At 33.6% G+C, this 19,433-nt stretch overlaps 1 protein-coding gene across 1 annotated transcript in view; it reads left to right on the top strand.

Moving 5' to 3' along the window:
- Ltn1 (E3 ubiquitin-protein ligase listerin) overlaps positions 1-19,433 on the top strand; it is a 359,867-nt gene that overhangs the window by 187,377 nt on the left and 153,057 nt on the right. The window contains exons 16-19 of the mRNA XM_090403432.1: positions 1,238-1,498; positions 7,912-8,027; positions 12,405-12,521; positions 18,225-18,355. Coding sequence (XP_090259558.1) covers positions 1,238-1,498; positions 7,912-8,027; positions 12,405-12,521; positions 18,225-18,355 — 625 coding nt within the window. The remainder of the gene's footprint in view (positions 1-1,237; positions 1,499-7,911; positions 8,028-12,404; positions 12,522-18,224; positions 18,356-19,433) is intronic.

Consider the following 19,433-nt stretch of genomic DNA (forward strand, 5'->3'; position numbering starts at 1 on the left):
TATATTTAGTGTTGAATACTATAACTACTTATTTTTCCTGATTGTTGCCTGAATATAACATCTTGTATTTTTTGCTTACAAAGATCTCATCTTTTTTGTCTTTGTTTTGATAATACCTATGATGTTATTAAAGATGCCAAGAAATTATATTCTTGTTTAATCCTTTATCCAAGTGTAAGGAAACCAAATTTGTGTGTGAAGTATCTTCGCAACTAGGCTATTTGTATATATAAAGACTAATGACTTTACATTAGCCTTAGTATCTCATCGTACAAAGCACACATTTTTTTATGTATGTACAATGCTATGCATTGGGGGGGGGGGACTACCCCCACTGGTTTTGACCTTTGAGATCTCAGCAGTGAGCTAAACCCAGAAAATATACCAAGCTTGAAGTAATGAAGTCATATTTCCCATATACAAGTAGTGAGAAGGTGGAACACCTTATTAAAATATTCTGGATTAGAACTAGTTGTTGAAGGTTTGTTAACTTGGGTATAAATTGAATTAAAGATGCCAAGAAACCAGTCTGGGTAGTGGCTATTCCCATCATGCATAGCATTGTACACATCCAAAAGGACGTGTACTTTGCATTATGGGATAGCAAGACAATTAACTTGGAGTCATTAGCCTTTATATACAAGTCATATATAGAGGTGAAGAGACTTCACATGCAAACTTTGTTTACTTATATTTGGATAAAGGATTAAACAAGAATATAATTTCTTGGTATGTATAATTTATACCCAAGTTAAAAAAAAACTTTGAACACCTATTCAGTCTGGTACTTATCCAATTCTTCTGTTAGTTCCATTTTTTTTCCATTGATGGTTCCAATCTTGAGCTCTGCTGTTTTTTTTTGAACTCTGCTATGCTGAGTTGGGATTTTGTAGATTTATTGTCCTTTAAATTGGAGTAACATTATCTGAAATAAGCTTTGCTTACTAAATTTTTTTGTCACAATTACATTTTCTTATTATATACAAACTGATTTATTTTTTAATTATTGAACTATTAAATTCGTTATTTATTGTATTTTATTTGCATATGAATTATTTTACTTTTATAGCTGTTCAATGAAAAATCAATCTTTTATAAACTTCATTTTATAATCGTCTATATAAATAATATAGTGGTATTTACTATTTTTTTACCAGCATCTAATTGTAAAATTTTGTTAATGTAGAGACATGTACTTCAATAAATGATTATTGTGATATTGTTTATTCTTTTACAGCATATACTGCCAGCTTTTCTTGATAATTGGTTATTATGGTTTCCCCCAAACCAAGATACTACTGTTTCCATGCATTCAACTATGTGGGTGGCATTTTTTACTTCAGAAATTTTATTGAAAGTTTCACAGCAAATGACACCTAATCAAATAAAACCCTTTAATGAAAAGTCATGTAAAGAAATATTACTGGAATATTTTCCTTTCTTGATACTTTCTCTAGGACTTCATTTGGAGTATTCCTCTAGAGGAAAATCGACAAAGGTATTTTTATATGATTAACAGTGCTGCTTAATTAAAAGTGTATACAATATTATATCTGCTTTGAATATTTAGCAAGTCTGATGTAAGAACAGCATTCTTTGCCTTTTCTGCATGTGTCTTATAAATTGTAATAAAATCTTGCTAGAGATGAATGTAACATGATATCTTTCCATGGCAATAAATAGATTCTGCTTGTATCTGCTAGGAAAGAGAGTGGTTAGTATGTTTCCTAGATCATTCAAAAGTACTGTAGATAAATGATATAATTTTTTAAAGTAAATTGCATTACCACCTATAAAACTAGGAGCTTTTTTAAAGATAGCATTTAAATAACCAAAAATAGAGATGAAAGGAAAAGTAGTATAGAAGCTTTTGATATTGAAATGTAGAATGACTTCAATTTTTATGTTTCACATGTTATATGATCTGGAGCCTCTGTAGCTCAGTTGGTATAGACGAAGCCCTTTGGTTGGAAAGATGTGGGTTCAATTCCTATCCATGACGTTATAAACCTTTATCTGGTCTCTTTCAACTAAAGGTGAGTTAGCCAGTCTCATATGGATGTGGAGTTTTTCTCCCAGAAACTTAGGTTTTTCATTCCTCAGAACCAGCAAACCTACCCCCCCCCCTCAGAACACAAACTCCTAGAAACAAAAATACCTTTCCCCCCCAATGTCAGGCTACACGACAAGTTGGATGGGATCCAACTTGTCGTGTAGCCTGTGTAGTATGTGTCCATTTTGCTAAAAGCTACCAACCTGGTGCACGCAATATTGAACTAACTGCTACCTCTTCACTGGATGGAGAAACTCGTATACAAGGAGGAGGTATTAGATCTGTTGCATAAACTGAATAAGAATTTAGCTGTAGGGCTGTGGGATATAAGCACAAATGCTAAAAGAATTTTCATCTGAACTGGCTGTTCCTTTGACCAGGCTATATAATTAAAGCCTTAATTAATATCCTGTATCCTCAGAATTGGAAAGATTCCACAGGAGTGGAAAGAATATTTGATAATCCCATTGTACAAGGGTTGTGCAAATATGGATGTGTGCAAGTATTGAAAAACTATTGGTAATGCTAGTAAAAGTTCGTATACAAAAATGGGTTGATAGAGAATTTCTACTTTGCAATAAACAGCATGAATTTACTATGCAAAGGTTACATTTGATAGACTTGTTCACATTTGTAATAATGTTATCATTGAGTTAGACAAGGGAAATGGACACACCATGACACTTTTAGACCTTTGCAAAGACTTTTGAGAGGGTACAGCATGGAATACTATTGCATAAATTAAAGCATATGGGATTGGATTATAAAATATTAGCATGAAGAAGAGGATGGCTGACTGACATCAAAAAGTGTTATGTGGGGGATGTGGGTCTGCAGAATTTACGGTAGACTGTGGATGGGTATCTGTGTACCGATCTGTGTAGTACACAGATCGGTTCTTAATCCATTGTTATTTAGTCTTTATATTAATGACCTTGGGAAGGATTTGACAGGTGACATAAAGCTATTTGCTGCTGATGCAAAAATAGATAAGGTAATCAGGAATGAAATTGACTTGCAGAAGGATCTCAATTAGCTGGAATTTTAGGCATGTAAAATGGCTATATAAAATTATGCACTTTGGTGTAATGAGATATATCCAAAGATGGCTTATTATATTGGAGTGTTTATGCTAGAAGAAACTGATCAAACTAGGAATCTTGCAGTTTTAGTAGTTAGGAAATTGAAGTTAAAGAGCCATAGCAAATACAACTCAGAAGAAAATTGCAATGTTGAAACAAAGCTTAACATTTAAGAATAAGGAAGTAATTTTCCTTCTTTACAAGGCAAATGTTCCATATTCATCATCTTTGTCTTTTTATTTTGTTGAATTTCATACCAAAATGATTACAGCAATATTTTGTTGGAAGTTTTTCCACTTGATCATCCGAGTACTATAAATTAAAGAGGCCAAGAAATTATATTCTTGGTTTAATACTTTATCCAAGTAAGCAAACAAAGTTTGCACCTGAAGTAATTTCAGGATGGCAACCGGGCTAATAACTTCTTATCACTTGCCTTAGTATTTCATAATGCAAAGCATGTATGATGCTATGCATTATGAGAAGGATCACTATTCAGACTGGCTTCAACCTTTATTGCTATCTCATCAGTGGGAGCCAGATCCAGAAGTCATATCAACCTTGGTATCCAGAAGTGATACCAGATTGAAATAATGCAGCAGTCATATTTCTATATACGAGTAGCAAAAGGTGTCACTCCTTATTATTAAAATACTCTGGATTAGAGATAAATGTTGGAAGTTTTTCCATTTGCTTATACTATAAATTATGGGGGGTCTACCCCGCTAGCACCTACAGCACCCAACCCCCGGTGTTCCGGACTAGTAGGCCGGTTCTCCTTGAATTTTGAGGACTCGAAAGGGGGTTTCCGCACCCATGGCACCCAACCCTCCCGAGTTCTGGACTGGTAGGCTGGTTCTCCTTGAATTCTGATGACTCGAAAGGGGACCCCCCCCCCCCCCCCGATGCCCAACCAATCTCAAGTTCTGGACTGGTAGGCCGGTTCTCCTTGAATTCTCATCATCATCATCAAATTCCTGACATGTACCCTCAATGGGTGTATAGGATATGATGGTACTACATGAAAAATTTACATCATTACTAATTTCCAATCTACAATTTTCCTCCAAATCAGTCTGTTATTTGTCAAGACTCCAACATTATCAGATCTTATATTTCTATTGTCTAAGGCACTTTGTACAGTATCAATCCACCTATATCTTGGTCTTCCTCTGGGTCGTTTTCCTGACAACCTGGCACAGAACACTTGTTTTGCTAATCTTTCCTCGCCTATTTTGTTTAAGTGACCATACCACCTGAGATTAGCTCTGCTAACGCATTCCTGGATGCCGACAATGTCAAGTTCTTTCCTAATATTCTCATTTTTAATATGATATTGCCATTGATGCCATCTGTTCATGCCTCTAATCTTTCTCAGGACTCTCATATCTGCAGTCTTTGGTCAAATGTTTTACTTCTCACCCAGCTCTCAGAACCATAAGTTAAAACTGGTTTGAACACTGTCTTGTATACAGCTAATTTAGTGTTCCGACTAATTTCTCTCTTATTCCATATGAATTTATTCAATTGATTTCCTATCATACCAGCTTTCTTGATTCTGTTGTTTATTTCCATATTTAATTTACAATCTTTACTAAAAATCATTCCTAAGTAGCTAAAATGTTTTACTTGTTCCACAGGTTCCCCGTTCACAACACAGTTGACATTTTCAACAATTCTACCTATTTTCATTGTCTTTGTCTTTTTAATGCTGACCTTCATACCATATCTATTACAACAGTTATTCAATTTAGTCAGGGAATCTTGCAAACTTGTAGTGGATTCATTTAGAAGTATAACATCATCCGCATAAAGCAAAGAGCTGACATTAACATCTCTAATTCTGATATTATGTTTAATACCACTTTCCTTCATAATGTGATCCATATAAATAATGAATAACAGAGGGGATAATGTGTGTCCTTGTCTCACACCAGATTTAACATTAAACCATCTTCCTGTACTTCAATTCTAACTGCTGACATACAACTCAACTAAAGACTAAGTATTGCTTGATATAATGCCTGATGGACACATATATAACTGTAGCGTATTGAATAGCTTCTCTCTTGGCACCTTGTCATATGCCTTTTCAAAATCGACAAAACTTAAATACAGATCTTTGTTATATTCCCATTCTTTCTTGACTATTTGTCTTAAAGTGAAGATCTGATCCTGACAGCCTCTGTTTGGGCTGAATCCAGCTTGTTCTTCACCAAGCTTTTCTTCCATAATTCTTCTCAACCGTTTCTCAAGTATACTTGCATAGATCTTGCCAGGAACACTCAGTAGGGAAATACCTCTGTAATTCTCACATTCAGTTTTATTTCCCTTTTTATATATGGGCACTATTAGAGCTCTACTCCAATCATCGGGAATTCATGCCTCTGTTCAGGCTTTCTGAATTATGCAGTGCAGCCACTGTAAGACTTTTATACCACCATACTTCAGCATTTCTGGTCGAATATCATCTACCCCTTCTGCCTTTCCACATTTCAAGCCTTTGATGGCTTTTTCTACTTCAAGTATGGATATGTATTCCTGACTGTATGCCTGTTGAGTGTTTTTTACCACTGTGCTATCACTGATTGTTTCATTTAGCAATTTTTCGAAGTAATTACTCCATTCTTCAAGGATATCTTTTTCTCCAGTTTTCATGTCACCTTTATCATGTCTAACTCCTTTTACAGCACTCTTTCCTCCATTTCTAAGCTTCTTCAACAACCTCCAGAATATCTTACCACCTTCCTGATATTTATTTTCTATGTTCTTGCCAAAGTCCTCCCATGACTCTTGTTTAGCTAGTTTTATACAGTGTTTCGCTTTCTTACATTTGTCTCTAATCTCGAAGAGCAAAAGCTGACTTATTTGCCAGGAACTTTTGATATGCTTTCTTCTTTTCCTTCACTGCCTCTTTAACTTCCTGTGTCCCCCTTGGAGTTCTGATTTTTCTATCCTTGCAGACTACCTCACCACATGCCTCTCTGGCTGAATCAATCAGAGTTTTCTTCAGGGCTTGCTACTGAATCTCCAAGGTTTGGTTCCTGTTCTCAAACTCTTTCATTTTATCTTCAATAATCTTTGTATATTTTAGTCTATAATTCACTGAGAGCTGCTCAACTTTTATTCGCTTTAAAACTTTCTTACATGTTATTCTTTTCAATATGAAATTCAATTTTATCCTGCTCAAGACTAAATAGTGATCACTTCCAATTTCAAATCCTCTGTACACTCTGGTGTCCTGCACCAGGGAGAAAACATCACTATCAACAATAACATAGTCAATGAGACTGTTCTTATTCCTTGCTTCTTCTCTCCATGTGAATTTGTGCACATTTTTGTGTTGGAACATGGTGTTAGTAATAACCAGTCCATGTCCTGAGCAGAAATCCAACAGATATTTGCCATTATTATTAGCTTTTCTCTTTTCTCCAAATTTTCCCAAAATATTTTTGTATGTCTGACAATCATTTCCTACTCTGCTATTTAGATCCCCAACAAGGACCAACTTTTCCTTTTTCATTGTGTCAGTTGCTTTTTTTAAAGCATCAAAAAATTCCTCCACTTCTACTTCCACAATTTTTACCCTTAAAAAAATATCTCCACTTCTAGTAATACCTTCTGTGGGACCATAGGCACAAATAAATCTCATTGTCCAATTCCCCATACTGATATTAACCCACATCACTCTACTTGAGACTGCCTGGCATTCAAGAAGGTTAGCCTCGTATTTTGTGTTGAATACTGTGGCTACTCCTTCTTTTCCTTGATTGTCATTGCCTGAATATAACATTTTGTATTTATTGTTCAGAAAGATCTCCCAGTTTTTGTCTTTTTTGTTTTAGTCACCCCTATTATGTCGATCTTGTAGTTATCTAATTCCTCGTGTGGAACAATTTTATCTTTTTTCCCGCTCCCTTGGAACCTGTGCTGTTGTAAGACTCTTATTAAGCAAACATTCCAATATCATGGTTCTTGTAGAGTATTTTAAGATTACTTTAACTTAAAACTTGCTTATGTCTCAGTAATATATATAAAAATAAGGAATAAAGTTTAGGTGAGCATTTAGTTTTAAGTTTTTGTTTGCTGTCAGTATCTATGTTGCATACATTGAAAGTAACTAAATAATATTTAGACAGCTTTATGTGATTGAACATTAAAATGCAATCAAATACTAAACATTTATGTATACATATTAACTTCATTATGCACAAAAAGATATAAATGAAATGAAGTTTAAACAATTTCAAAATTTTTTACACTGAAAGTAGCATTCTCCTCTTCAATCACTCTGTATATTGTTGTTTAGCTTTTACAGAAGCTTGCAATTGAAAACTGGAATGATTCCCACAAGAATCATTCTGAATTGGGCTCCTATATTCTCCCCATCCCTTTCACATTAATCTCTAAACGTTCTATCCTCTCCCAGTCTTGTGTCTGAAGAGGAGAAAGCTACTTTCAGTGCAAAAAATCTTGAAATTGTTTAAACTTCATTTCATTTATATCTTTTTGTGCATAATGAAGTTAATATGTATACATAAATGTTTAGTATTTGATTGCATTTTAATGTTCAATCACATAAAGCTGTCTAAATATTATTTAGCTACTATCAATGGATGCAACATAGATCTGTTAATCAAATTTCTTTTCACATTATCTTAATACTATATTATAAACAGAATTCAATCAGTTATTTGATTTTTTTTTCCCCTTGACCATCCTTGTATAAACTTAAAACAGAAATTCATTTAAGTTTTTTTTTTTTTCTGCAATTAGCTCTTCAATAAATCAGAAGATACATATTACAAGAATTTGGAACAAAATGTAACTAACCTTCTTAGCCTTTTAACTGATGAAGAAGTTGTATATATTTTGCAGAAACTTTTGGATTTGTGAGTATTGAAATTTTTGGAGTAAAGCTAAATTTTTATTCATTGGCACAGATAATTAACCTGAGTTTAATTTAATAAGCAATATCCAAATTTCATGATAAAATATGAGGTATGTACACTATTACCATAGAAAATAATGTGCTCTCTTTATATCTGGATTTGCAGAAATGTTGACTCTTCTTCGTCGCACTTCTGTAGGAATGGTTCCTATTTTCTGTATAACTGAACACTGTTGGATGTGTTAGAAATGCCTTTTTTTCCCAGTTCTGTTAGTTTCTAAAATGGAAATCACTGATTAAATTTGCTAGAGTAGAAAACAATCACCATTTGAAGAATTCAGCACTGTATTCATATGAAGATTAGATTGTGGAAAATTATTCTTGTAGGGAAAATGGAATTACATTTTCCATTAAAGAAGATATGTCCATTAAAGATTAAAGTTGTGGAGAATTATACATATGCCATATGATACGCTCAAATGTGCATTTTTGGATATATGTGAATTCTTTTTATCTTAGCAGACAAAACTTACTGTATGCTACTTGTCTAAATATCCATCACTATCAGAATTTATCAATCAGGTCACTAAGATTTGATTTTTGTTTTTTGAATTGTTTCACTTTTTTCATCAAGATTTATATAGTTAAATATTAAATTGACATTTGAAAGATGTTTTGCTTTAATTTTTTTTAAAATTGTTCCAGGTATTTCATTTTCATATTTTATTTTATCTTGCTCAGAACTAGTTGATTGTTTCAAATCTTCAAGGCATTTTTATCTGCAGGTTTGACCAATGATATAATCAGCATGTCATTTGCTTCTTGCATGTGGTTTTTTTCTTTGCAAATTTATGTGCATATTTTTATTTGAAATATTGTAATGTTTAAGGCATGTGTAGCTGAAATCAAGCTAGTGCTGCATGATTAACATGCCCTTTTTTTTTTCTCTGCATTTTTCCAAAGCAATTCTCTCATTGTGAAGCCTATTCCCTGTTGTCATGTTTAGGTTTCTGCAAAAAAATTTTTTTTCTTTCTTTCTCTCCTCTTTCCTACTTTAAACACCATTGCCCTTTTTAATAACTTGGAATTCCTCTCTTTGTTATTAATACACTCAGGAATCTTATGAGCCACATTATCGCATTTTTTAGGGGAAAAAAAGCATTTCTGTTAGCATGACTAATTTTCTGTTTTGTTTTGTCTGTATTACTTTCTATGCTTGTAACTATCTTTTATTTAGTTTATCTTCATGTTTATTGTTATTATGATATGTTATTTTCTGATCAAAGCCTTAAATAATTGATTTTGCGGTTGTTTAGAAAGATCTTTCTCTCTCCCCTTGATAATGGTGATTGTCTTCTTACCATGATATCTGCATTATTCATTTTTCTTTTAGAACATATTAAAAAATCAGTCAAATCTCCTGGACTGATTTTCCAATGCATGTACTTTTTTTTTATAGTTGAAGCTACTGAAATTTGATATCGCCTATTACTGACAAACATCTAAATGGAAGTAAAGCACTGAACTGTGAAATGTCATGCCATAAAATAATATGAAACCATAATGTGCACTCAAATTTTTTCATTCATTTCTTTTGCATATTTATATAAGATTTGCTTATGTTGTTAGTTGTTCAGAAATCATGCACTCAAAGTACATGATTGTTAATAGTTTTTCAAGGTTTTTTTATAAAATGCACAGTTGTGTGTGTATGTGTGTGTGTGTGTGTGTGTGTGTGTGTGTGTGTGTGTGTATATATATTTTTTTTTTTGTTTGTTTGTTTGTTTTTTGAGCATGCTTCCAGTAAATACATTGTTAATTTTAAATTAAATTTTTTTGTTAAATTTTTCAATTATTTTGTTAAAATTAATTTATAGTTGTGTATATTTTTACAGGCATGTTTTCTTGAGGAAAAAAAGAAAAAGTCATAAATACATCTTTTTTTGAATATTCTTTATTAAAACATCATCAAATAGTAATATAAGGAAAGAATATGGACAATTTCATTTTGGGAGAGCGAAATAACTGGTTTCCAATGCTCGTTGCTAATGAAACTGGTTTTTTGTGATGGTTTTTGTCCCAATTAATTGCTGTAAGTGTTGGGCACCCATCCTAGTATATAACAAAACTTGCAAACAAACAAGAATAACAACACATGACCACAGCGAGAAAGTAGAACTTTTAATTTACTAATTTGATTTAATGTTCTGCCTTCTTTCTATGGTGTTACCGATTAAGTAAATACCAGTTCAACATGATATTCACTTCTGCCTTTACCCATTTTCCATTAATACTTTCTACATTGGTGTTATCTGTTTCATGATATTACTTCGTTGCCTAAGCAAAGAGATTTTGTTTACATATAGCAGATGTATGCAAGAAAGGTTTTGTTTATGCAGCATGTGTTCTGTGATTACATCTTCTGCTCAGGTGTTTAAGCTGTATTGGTGAGAAAAAAATTTACCCAACATGCAGAAACTATCAAGGACATAATTCATTAATTTTTTTTAAATTTTATATATTTTTTCCCAATTTTCATGTGTTCATCATCATCAAATTCCTGATATATACCCTCAAGGGGTGTACAGGATATGGTAGTACTACATAAAAAATTACATCATTACTAATTCATATCTACAATTTTCCTCCAAATCAGTCTGTTATCGTCAAGATATTCAGTTTTATTTCCCTTTTTATATATGGGTACTATTAGAGATCTATTCCAATTATCGGGAATTCAATCCTCTGTTCAGGCTTTCTGAATTATGCAGTGCAGCCACTGTAAGACTTTTATACCACCATACTTCAGCATTTCTGGTCGAATATCATGTACTCCTGCTGCCTTTCACATTTCAAGCCTTTGATGGATTTTTCTACTTCAAGTATGGATATGTATTCCTGACTGCATACCTGGTCAGTGTTTTTTACCACTGTGCTGTCATCACTGCTTGTTTCATTTAGCAATTTTTTTAAGTCAAGGATATCTTTTTCTCCTGTTTTCATTTCACCTTTATCATCTCTAACTCCTTTTACAGCACTCTTTTCTCCATTTCTAAGCTTCTTCAACAACCTCCAGAATATCTTACCACCTTCCTGATATTTATTTTCTATGTTCTTACCAAAGTTCTTCCATGACTTTTGTTTAGCTAGTTTTACACAGTGTTTAGCTTTCGTACATTTGTCTCTGTATTCTCTAAGAGCACAAGCTGACTTATTTGCCAGGAACTTTTGATATGCTTTCTTCTTTTCTTTCTCTGTCTCTTTAACTTCCTGTGTCCACCATGGAGTTCTGATTTTTCTATCCTTACAGATAACCTCACCACATGCCTCTCTGGCTGAATCAATCAGTGTTTTCTTCAGAGCTTGCCGCTGAATCTCCAAGGTTTTGTTCCTGTTCTCAAACTCTTTCATTTTTCTTCAATCATGTTTGTGTATTTTAGTCTGCATTTCACATCCGAGAGCTGCTCAACTTTTATTCGCTTTAAAACTTTCTTACATGTTATTCTTTTCAATATGAAATTCAATTTTATCCTGCTCAAGACTAAATGGTGATCACTTCGAATTTCAAATCCTCATTTTCGTGTGTTGTACTTTGACAACTACAAATGTTGTTTTCATGATTATTAACTGATCGGTTTAATAAAATCTATTACTTTACCTGTAGTGTTGGTGATTATAACATGGCCTATGTGAATATGTCATGTTGCTGAAGTATGTTTCATTAATTTCCTCACAATAAGAAAATTATCAAGGATAACAACCAGTGAATGAATGATATTTGTCACTTTTTCTTTATTTTGTTCGTATTTTGTTTGGACCTGAAGTGTTGGTTCAGGAATTTGTCCTTTGTACAGCATTTTGTTGTTTAATCCTCTCATGTAAGGGCCTCATATGAGGACACATTAAAATGATGTCCTCAGATGAGGACATCATTTGGGAAATACTGGTTTAGACATAAGAGTGCAATAGTTAAATTGGGATGAAGTCATACCATTCTATCTCTGGAATTTTGGAAAGAATTGGTTGACAGAGAAACCATTACATCCAACTACACCAACACAATAATTGTTTTAGTTTCAAAATGAATAAAATATCAGCATCTTTAGTAATATGGCTGCACAGAACAGTCACATCTGTAATCATGGCCAAAAGATCCATCTAATTTTTACAAAATAGAAATATCCATACATGTTTTACATATCAGCATATATAATGTCAAAATAAAGCAGTAACAAAACATATCTTCATAGATATTTGAAAATTTCTTTTATATGAATAGTTTTAGCTGTAATGAGTACAAAAAATTATTTTAAATTACATTTTTTTTTGCTCTTAGCCAGATATCTTTGTTAATATTTTCTTTTTTTCCTTTGAATAGATCACTTGATTCATATTGTGTGTGGGCTGTAGCTGTACAGTATGGTATTCAGATTTTCCAGTTTAAATGCACCAAAATATCTGATCTTTTACAGAGTTTTGTAAAAGATTTTGACAAGTAAGCATTTTTATAGTCATTATTATTGCTGGATTTGCTGAAAAAGAATATTTACTTAATATAGAAACAAAGCTATTTTATTTAGTTGTAATATGCCAGAACACATAATCTTCTAAATTACATGAATGAAGTCACTCACCTATAGCTGTGATATGTTGAAGGAATTAGTTGATTCTTAGTAGAAATGGAGGATTAAAAAAAAGGATAAAAAAAAAAGAAAGAAGAATAAAGAGTTCATCATCATCATCATCATCAAATTCCTGCCATGTACCCTCAAGGGGTGTACAGGATATGACAGTACTACATGAAAAAATTACATCATTACTAACTTCCTATCTACAATTTTCCTTCAAATCAGTCTGTTACTTGTCAAGACTCCAACATTATCAGATCTTATATTTCTATCGTCTAAGGCACTTTGTACAGTATCAAACCACCTATATCTTGGTCTTCCTCTCTGGGTCGTTTTGCTGCCAACCTGGCAGAGAACACTTGATTTGCTAATCTTTCCTCGCCCATTCTGTTTAAGCGACTATACCACCTGATATTAGCTCTGCTAACGCATTCCTGGATGCTGACAATGTTAAGTTCTTTCCTAATATCCTCATTTTTAATATGATATTGCCATTGATGCCATCTGTTCACGCCTCTAATCTTTCTCAGGACTCTCATATCTGCGGTCTCTAGTCTTTGGTCAAGTGTTTTACTTCTGACCCAGCTCTCAGATCCATAAGTTAAAATTGGTTTGAACACTGCCTTGTATACAGCTAATTTAGTGTTCCAACTAATTTCTTTCTTATTCCATATGAATTTATTCAGTTGACTTCCCATGATACCAGCTTTGCTGATTCTGTTGTCTATTTCTATATTTAGTTTACCATCTTCAGTAAAAATTGTGCCTAAGTAGCTGAAATGTTTTACTTGTTCCACAGGTTCTCCATTCACAACACAGTTGACATTTTCAATGATTCTGCCTATTTTCATTGTCTTTGTCTTTTTATTGCTGACCTTCATACCATATCTATTACAACAACTATTCAATTTAGTCAGAGAATCTTGCAGACTTGTAGCGGATTTATTTAGAAGTATAACATCATCTGCATAAAGCAAAGAGCTGACATTAACATCTCCAATTTTGATATCAGGTTTAATACCACATTCCTTCATAATGTGATCCATATAGATAATGAATAACAGAGGGGATAATGTACATCCTTGTCTCACACCAGATTTAACATTAAACCATCTTCCTGTACTTCCTTCAATTCTAACTGCTGACTCACAACTCAAATAAAGACTAAGTATTGCTTGATATAATGCCCCATTGACACCATATAACTGCAGCGTATTGAATAGCTTCTCTCTTGGCACCTTGTCATATGCCTTTTCCAAATCGACAAAACTTAAATACAGATCTTTGTTATCTTCCCATGCTTTCTCGACTATTTGTCGTAAAGTGAAGATCTGATCCTGACAGCCTCTATTTGGCCTGAATCCAGCTTGTTCTTCACCAAGCTTTTCTTCCACAGTTCTTCTCAACCGTTTCTCAAGTATACTTGCATAGATCTTGCCAGGAACACTCAGTAGGGAAATACCTCTGTAATTCTCACATTCAGTTTTATTTCCCTTTTTATATATGGGTACTATGAGAGCTCTACTCCAATCATCGGGAATTCGTCCCTCTGCCCAGGCTTTCTGAACTATGCAGTGCAGCCACTGTAAGACTCTTATACCACCATACTTCAGCATTTCTGGTCGAATATCAACTACTCCTGCTGCCTTTCCACATTTCAAGCCTTTGATGGCTTTTTCTACTTCAAGTATGGATATGTATTCCTGACTGCATGCCTGGTCAGTGTTTTTTATCACTGTGCTGTCATCACTACTTGTTTCATTTAGCAGTTTTTCAAAGTAATTACTCCATACTTCAAGGATATCTTTTTCTCCTGTTTTCATTTCACCTTTATCATCTCTAATTCCTTTTACAGCACTCTTTCCTCCATTCCTATGCTTCTTCAACAACCTCCAGAATATTTAGCCACCTTCTTGATATTTATTTTCTATATTCTTGCCAAAGTCCTCCCATGACTTTTGTTTAGCTAGTTTTATTTCTCACACTGTTTATCTTTCTTACATTGGTCTCTGTATTCTGTAAGAGTAAAAGCTGACTTATTTGCCAGGAACTTTTGATATGCTTTCTTCTTTTCCTTCACTGCCTCTTTAACTTCCTGTGTCCACCAAGGAGTTCTGATATTTTTATCCTTGCACACAACCTCACCACATGCCTCTCTGGCAGAATCAATCAATGTTTCCTTCAGAGTTTGCCACTGAATCTCCAAGGTTTGATTCCTGTTCTCAAACTATTTCATTTTCTTTTCAATAATATTTCTGTATTTTAGTCTACAGTTCACATCTGAGAGCTGCTCAACTTTTATTCGCTTTAAAACTTTCTTACATGTTATTCTTTTCAATATGAAATTCAATTTTATCCTGCTCAAGACTAAATAGTGATCACTTCCAATTTCAAATCCTCTGTACACTCTGGTGTCCTGCACCAGGGAGAAAACATCACTATCGACAATAACATAGTGAATGAGACTTTTCTTATTCCTTGCCTCTTCTCTCCATGTGAATTTCTGCACGTTTTTATGGGAACATTGTGTTTGTAATAACCAGTCCATGTCCTGAGGAGAAATCCAACAGATGTTTGTCATTATTATTAGCTTTGCTCTTTTCTCCAAATTTTCCCAAAATATTTTTGTATGTCTCACACTCATTTCCTACTCTGCTATTTAGATCCCCAACAACAATAATATAAATAATAACAACAATATGAATATAGCATTGTCTTTGATTGTTGTTGTTGTGCAGTTAGTGTACAAAATGTCAGACCTCTGTGACCTCCCAAAAAAGGTATGATCATTGAAGTGTGGCTTGCAAAAGCTGTCATAACCCAAATAGCAGAAATTGTATGTGTCAAGAGCCACAGTATTGAAATTATGACAAGGTATGGAAACAGACAAGGCATTGTCTCCAATCAGTTCTCCAAGGTTTGATCATATTTTGCAAGAAGAATGGCCCCTAATTCCATTATCTTATGTACGTGATTTGTATCAGTCTATTCCATGTTGTTAAATCTTGAATGAAGGAGAAAATTTATTATGCTACATTTCATTCAGATTTAACAAGTATCAAAATTCTCAGAGAAATACTTGTATATTGGTAAAGGTGAAATTGATTGTAAAATAACGATAAAGTCCATGATTAAAAAATTTCCTTATGTATTATAATATTAAGTGCCTTTGTGAATACAACAGAGGTTGAAAATAGGTAAAAAAAATGTTAGTATGCCAAAGTTTAGATCAAAGTTACAGAAGAGATAAGCAGATTAAAAACATGTCTGGAGGCAGTCACGTACACAAAGTCTAAAAAGGCATGCAGGAGTTTCCCTTGGATACGCAAGGAGGAGCGATGGCACGGAGTGCAGAAGAGTTAGGTGCCGGGTAAAAACAATGACATAGTAGGGAGAATATCACGGCAGTGAATATATAAAGCTTGGCAACGCCAACTCTGCACTCTTTTTCTATCTTGTTCCTGTCGTTCCCGGAGAAGGAAGTTCGAGTGCGGTCGAGAAGGATGATGTCCATAGGTAGCTATGTGGTCAGACAGAGATCCAGCGCGAGCATAGGCTTAGGCACAGCAGTATAATCAGTGTAGACCGAGATGATATGCGGAACTACGTGGACCGATCCCCAAAGACCAGCTTTGCCTATATCAAAGGGAGTGAATCTTGAACGTATTCGCTAGCTAGTCCTTTCTGAAAGCAGTAAACTGGAGGAAGAAACAACGAGCCATAAGAATAGAGCAGATGATCGAAAGAGAAAGCCAGAGTGATCCTAATGCCTCGGTAATGTAAGAACTTTTTAAATCTTTTGCATATACAGGAATGTTAGATTGTAACGAAGACAGGAACTGATAAGTTATTGGACTTTCAAAGTGTAATAGGACTTTAGCATCTGATCCATATATAGAATGTTATAGCTCTGTATATGAGGACTTGCAAAGTGTTGTGATTGAATATATAGTTTTGTTATAGTCAGATAGTTCCTGAGACCAAGATTTGGTAAACGATTACCTAAGAATGCTAACCAATTAGAAGGAATTCATAATGTGTTTAGTATTAGATATTGCTTCATGTTGAGAAAGTTCAAGAATGCCCAGGTTACACCTGCATGATTGAATTAGTTTTATTAAGTAATTATCAGTAATTGTACCATAATTTTTAATGAATAAATCCTTTCTTTTCAACCTAATAACTTGCCTGATCTATGTTCTCAATGCACCACTCATAAAGTAGAACCTGTGCGAATCAAAATCTTGGGGATAGCCATGACTGCAGTAAAATTGAGACACATAAGTTTTGGTGAAATTTGGAATAGTAATTGTTTGAATATTGAATATTGTGCCATTCTGAGCATTTTCTCCCAGACAACGAAGCTTCTCTATCTAGTCTAATATTGGATGGCACGACGTTAACAAATAAATTTTTCCAAAATTAGAAATAGAGTTAATACCAGAATTATAACAAAGGGATTGGCTCTAGCCTGAAGCAGTGTCTTTGTTAACAGTGCGGTGCACCATCATTCAATATGTTTATAGCAGCCAGCAGATAGAGAAATAATAAGATTTGTATGAGTAAGGAATAAATGAGACTTAAGAGAGAATTAAGAGAGAGACAAATGAGTAAATAAGGTAAATAGGTAAAGGTATAAATCAAATTAACGTAATTTAACATTGTAGCTGCTGGTAGTATAATTAAAGATTTAATTGGAGATTTAGTAAGATCTGATGAAGATAAATATAAGAAAAATAAAGAATCAATAAAACCAACATAACTTAACGATGTCGAATTCATGGTGTTCTAACAGCCTGAGATAGGCCTACAGCTAATTAATAAAAAAAATTCTCTAAAAAATTTGTAGATGTTTCTGTATTTTGATACCCCCCCCCCTAGATATCCAAAAGGAATTGTGCTTTGTATTATGGGATATTAAGACCATTGATGTGAAGTTAACAGCCTCTATTTTATACAAGTAGCCTGGTTGTGAAAACTTCATGCTCAAACTTGTTTGCCTACACTTGGGTAAAACAAGAATATTTCTCAAAGTTAAACTAGGCAAGACTTTTAAGCAAGTCAGACTTATATTTACAATAGTGCACTTGCTGAAGGAAAGATTTAAAATTAACAGCTATATTGAAATCTTGATGAAAAATGCAAACACGAAACAAAACATACCTTTGTTTTTCCAGGTAGATTTTTTTTTATATAACACTGTTGTGTGGCATGTAGTCTTCAAGTGCCACAGTTCTTATTGGGAAAAAAAACGACTTAAAAACATATGTACTACACACATAAATGTGTAAATAATGCTGAGTAGACAAGTCCATAATTTAGAATTCTTATGTATTTAATCACTTGACATAATTTTAAGGATTTGTTTTTGTTTACTTAGATATAAAATCAAATTAGCACTGTAACTCAACAAACATCATCTGCTGTTTGTAGAGTTGTGATGTAGTGTGCATTGAGCGCCCTTGATTTATACACCACCATTGAAACTGTACTGAGTGTCAGTTTGTTAGTGAACAATAGTCCCATATTTTTAGATTGTTTTAAGAACAGATTTTTAATGTTTATTTCAGATGCAAGAATGTTAAACACCTTCATACCCTTCAGGCTGTTATTCCATATCTTTCTTTACCAACAGTACTTCAATTAGTTTCTTCAGCAACAAATTATCTTGTTTGTTCAGAAGAATTTCTTTCATTGCAAGGTTAGTATTCAGTTTTTTAATTTAGTTTTGATTCTAAATAGATAAACATAATTTTGTTAATGGACCAAGCATTTTGAATAAAACAAACAAATATATGCATACACCTCCCTGCAAATTGAGATGAGTTTTTTTGCGAAGGTATATTTTGAAGAAAAATGTCTTATATCCAGAAATATACAAATATTTTTATACTTGTTTGTTCAGTATTTTATATGCTTCTCTTTAGCATTAATAAAATTTTTAACACCTTTGGATATTGTCTACAACAGATTTTTGCCCTTCTTGTGAAATGTTTCTTTTTTGGAACCATATGCATATAACTTTCCAGAATTTGGCTTTGTTTGTGTATAAGATGGGCCATATTATGCTACCTACTTTGGATAATGCCTTTTGTGGGAAATAATGAAAATATGAAATTTTTCTAAAAAAATTTTCTTCATTCTAATAGAATATTATTTCATTAATTATGTTAATGAAACATGAACAGGTGGGCACAGTTTCCCATGTTTTGAATCTGAATGGATTGGTAATGACATTATACAAGGACAACTGTAGGCCCAAGTAGATGTTGAAATCCATGTATACAAATGCCAGAAATATCAAAAATACAGGTGACTAGTTTTTGGTAGTGGTCATCTCAATTTGGCCAAAACTTTTTTTAGCACCAGTGAGATATGGTTGACAGAGAATGATGTAGTTACAGGGATACAGTGTAAGTGATGTATTTTCAGCTATCATTAATAATACTCCTCCTGCCCTATTCCCTCTATCTTAGAGGGAATAGGGCAGGAGGAGTATTATTAATGATAGCTGAAAAACTTGAAACCAATGAAGACAGAAGTTGAGGATTTTAGATCTGAGACAGGTGGTTTATTTGAGACTACCTGATATGAGATTGTCTAATAGGACAAAATACATTGTTGGTTGCTGCTATAGACCTGGGGTCAAGAGGAAGAGGTTGACACCTTGCATCGGACAGATTAGCACAATGAGTGTAGGCCGAGAAATTATCATGGTTGACTTCAACTATGGAGATATAGATTGGATGGAGGAAAGGACTTATGGCAAGATGAAAATG

The sequence above is a fragment of the Typopeltis vanoorti genome, chromosome 14 (genome assembly GCF_054136105.1).
Source record: "Typopeltis vanoorti isolate ZY-2024b chromosome 14, IOZ_Tvanoo_1.0, whole genome shotgun sequence".
NCBI classification, from domain to species: domain Eukaryota; kingdom Metazoa; phylum Arthropoda; class Arachnida; order Uropygi; family Thelyphonidae; genus Typopeltis; species Typopeltis vanoorti.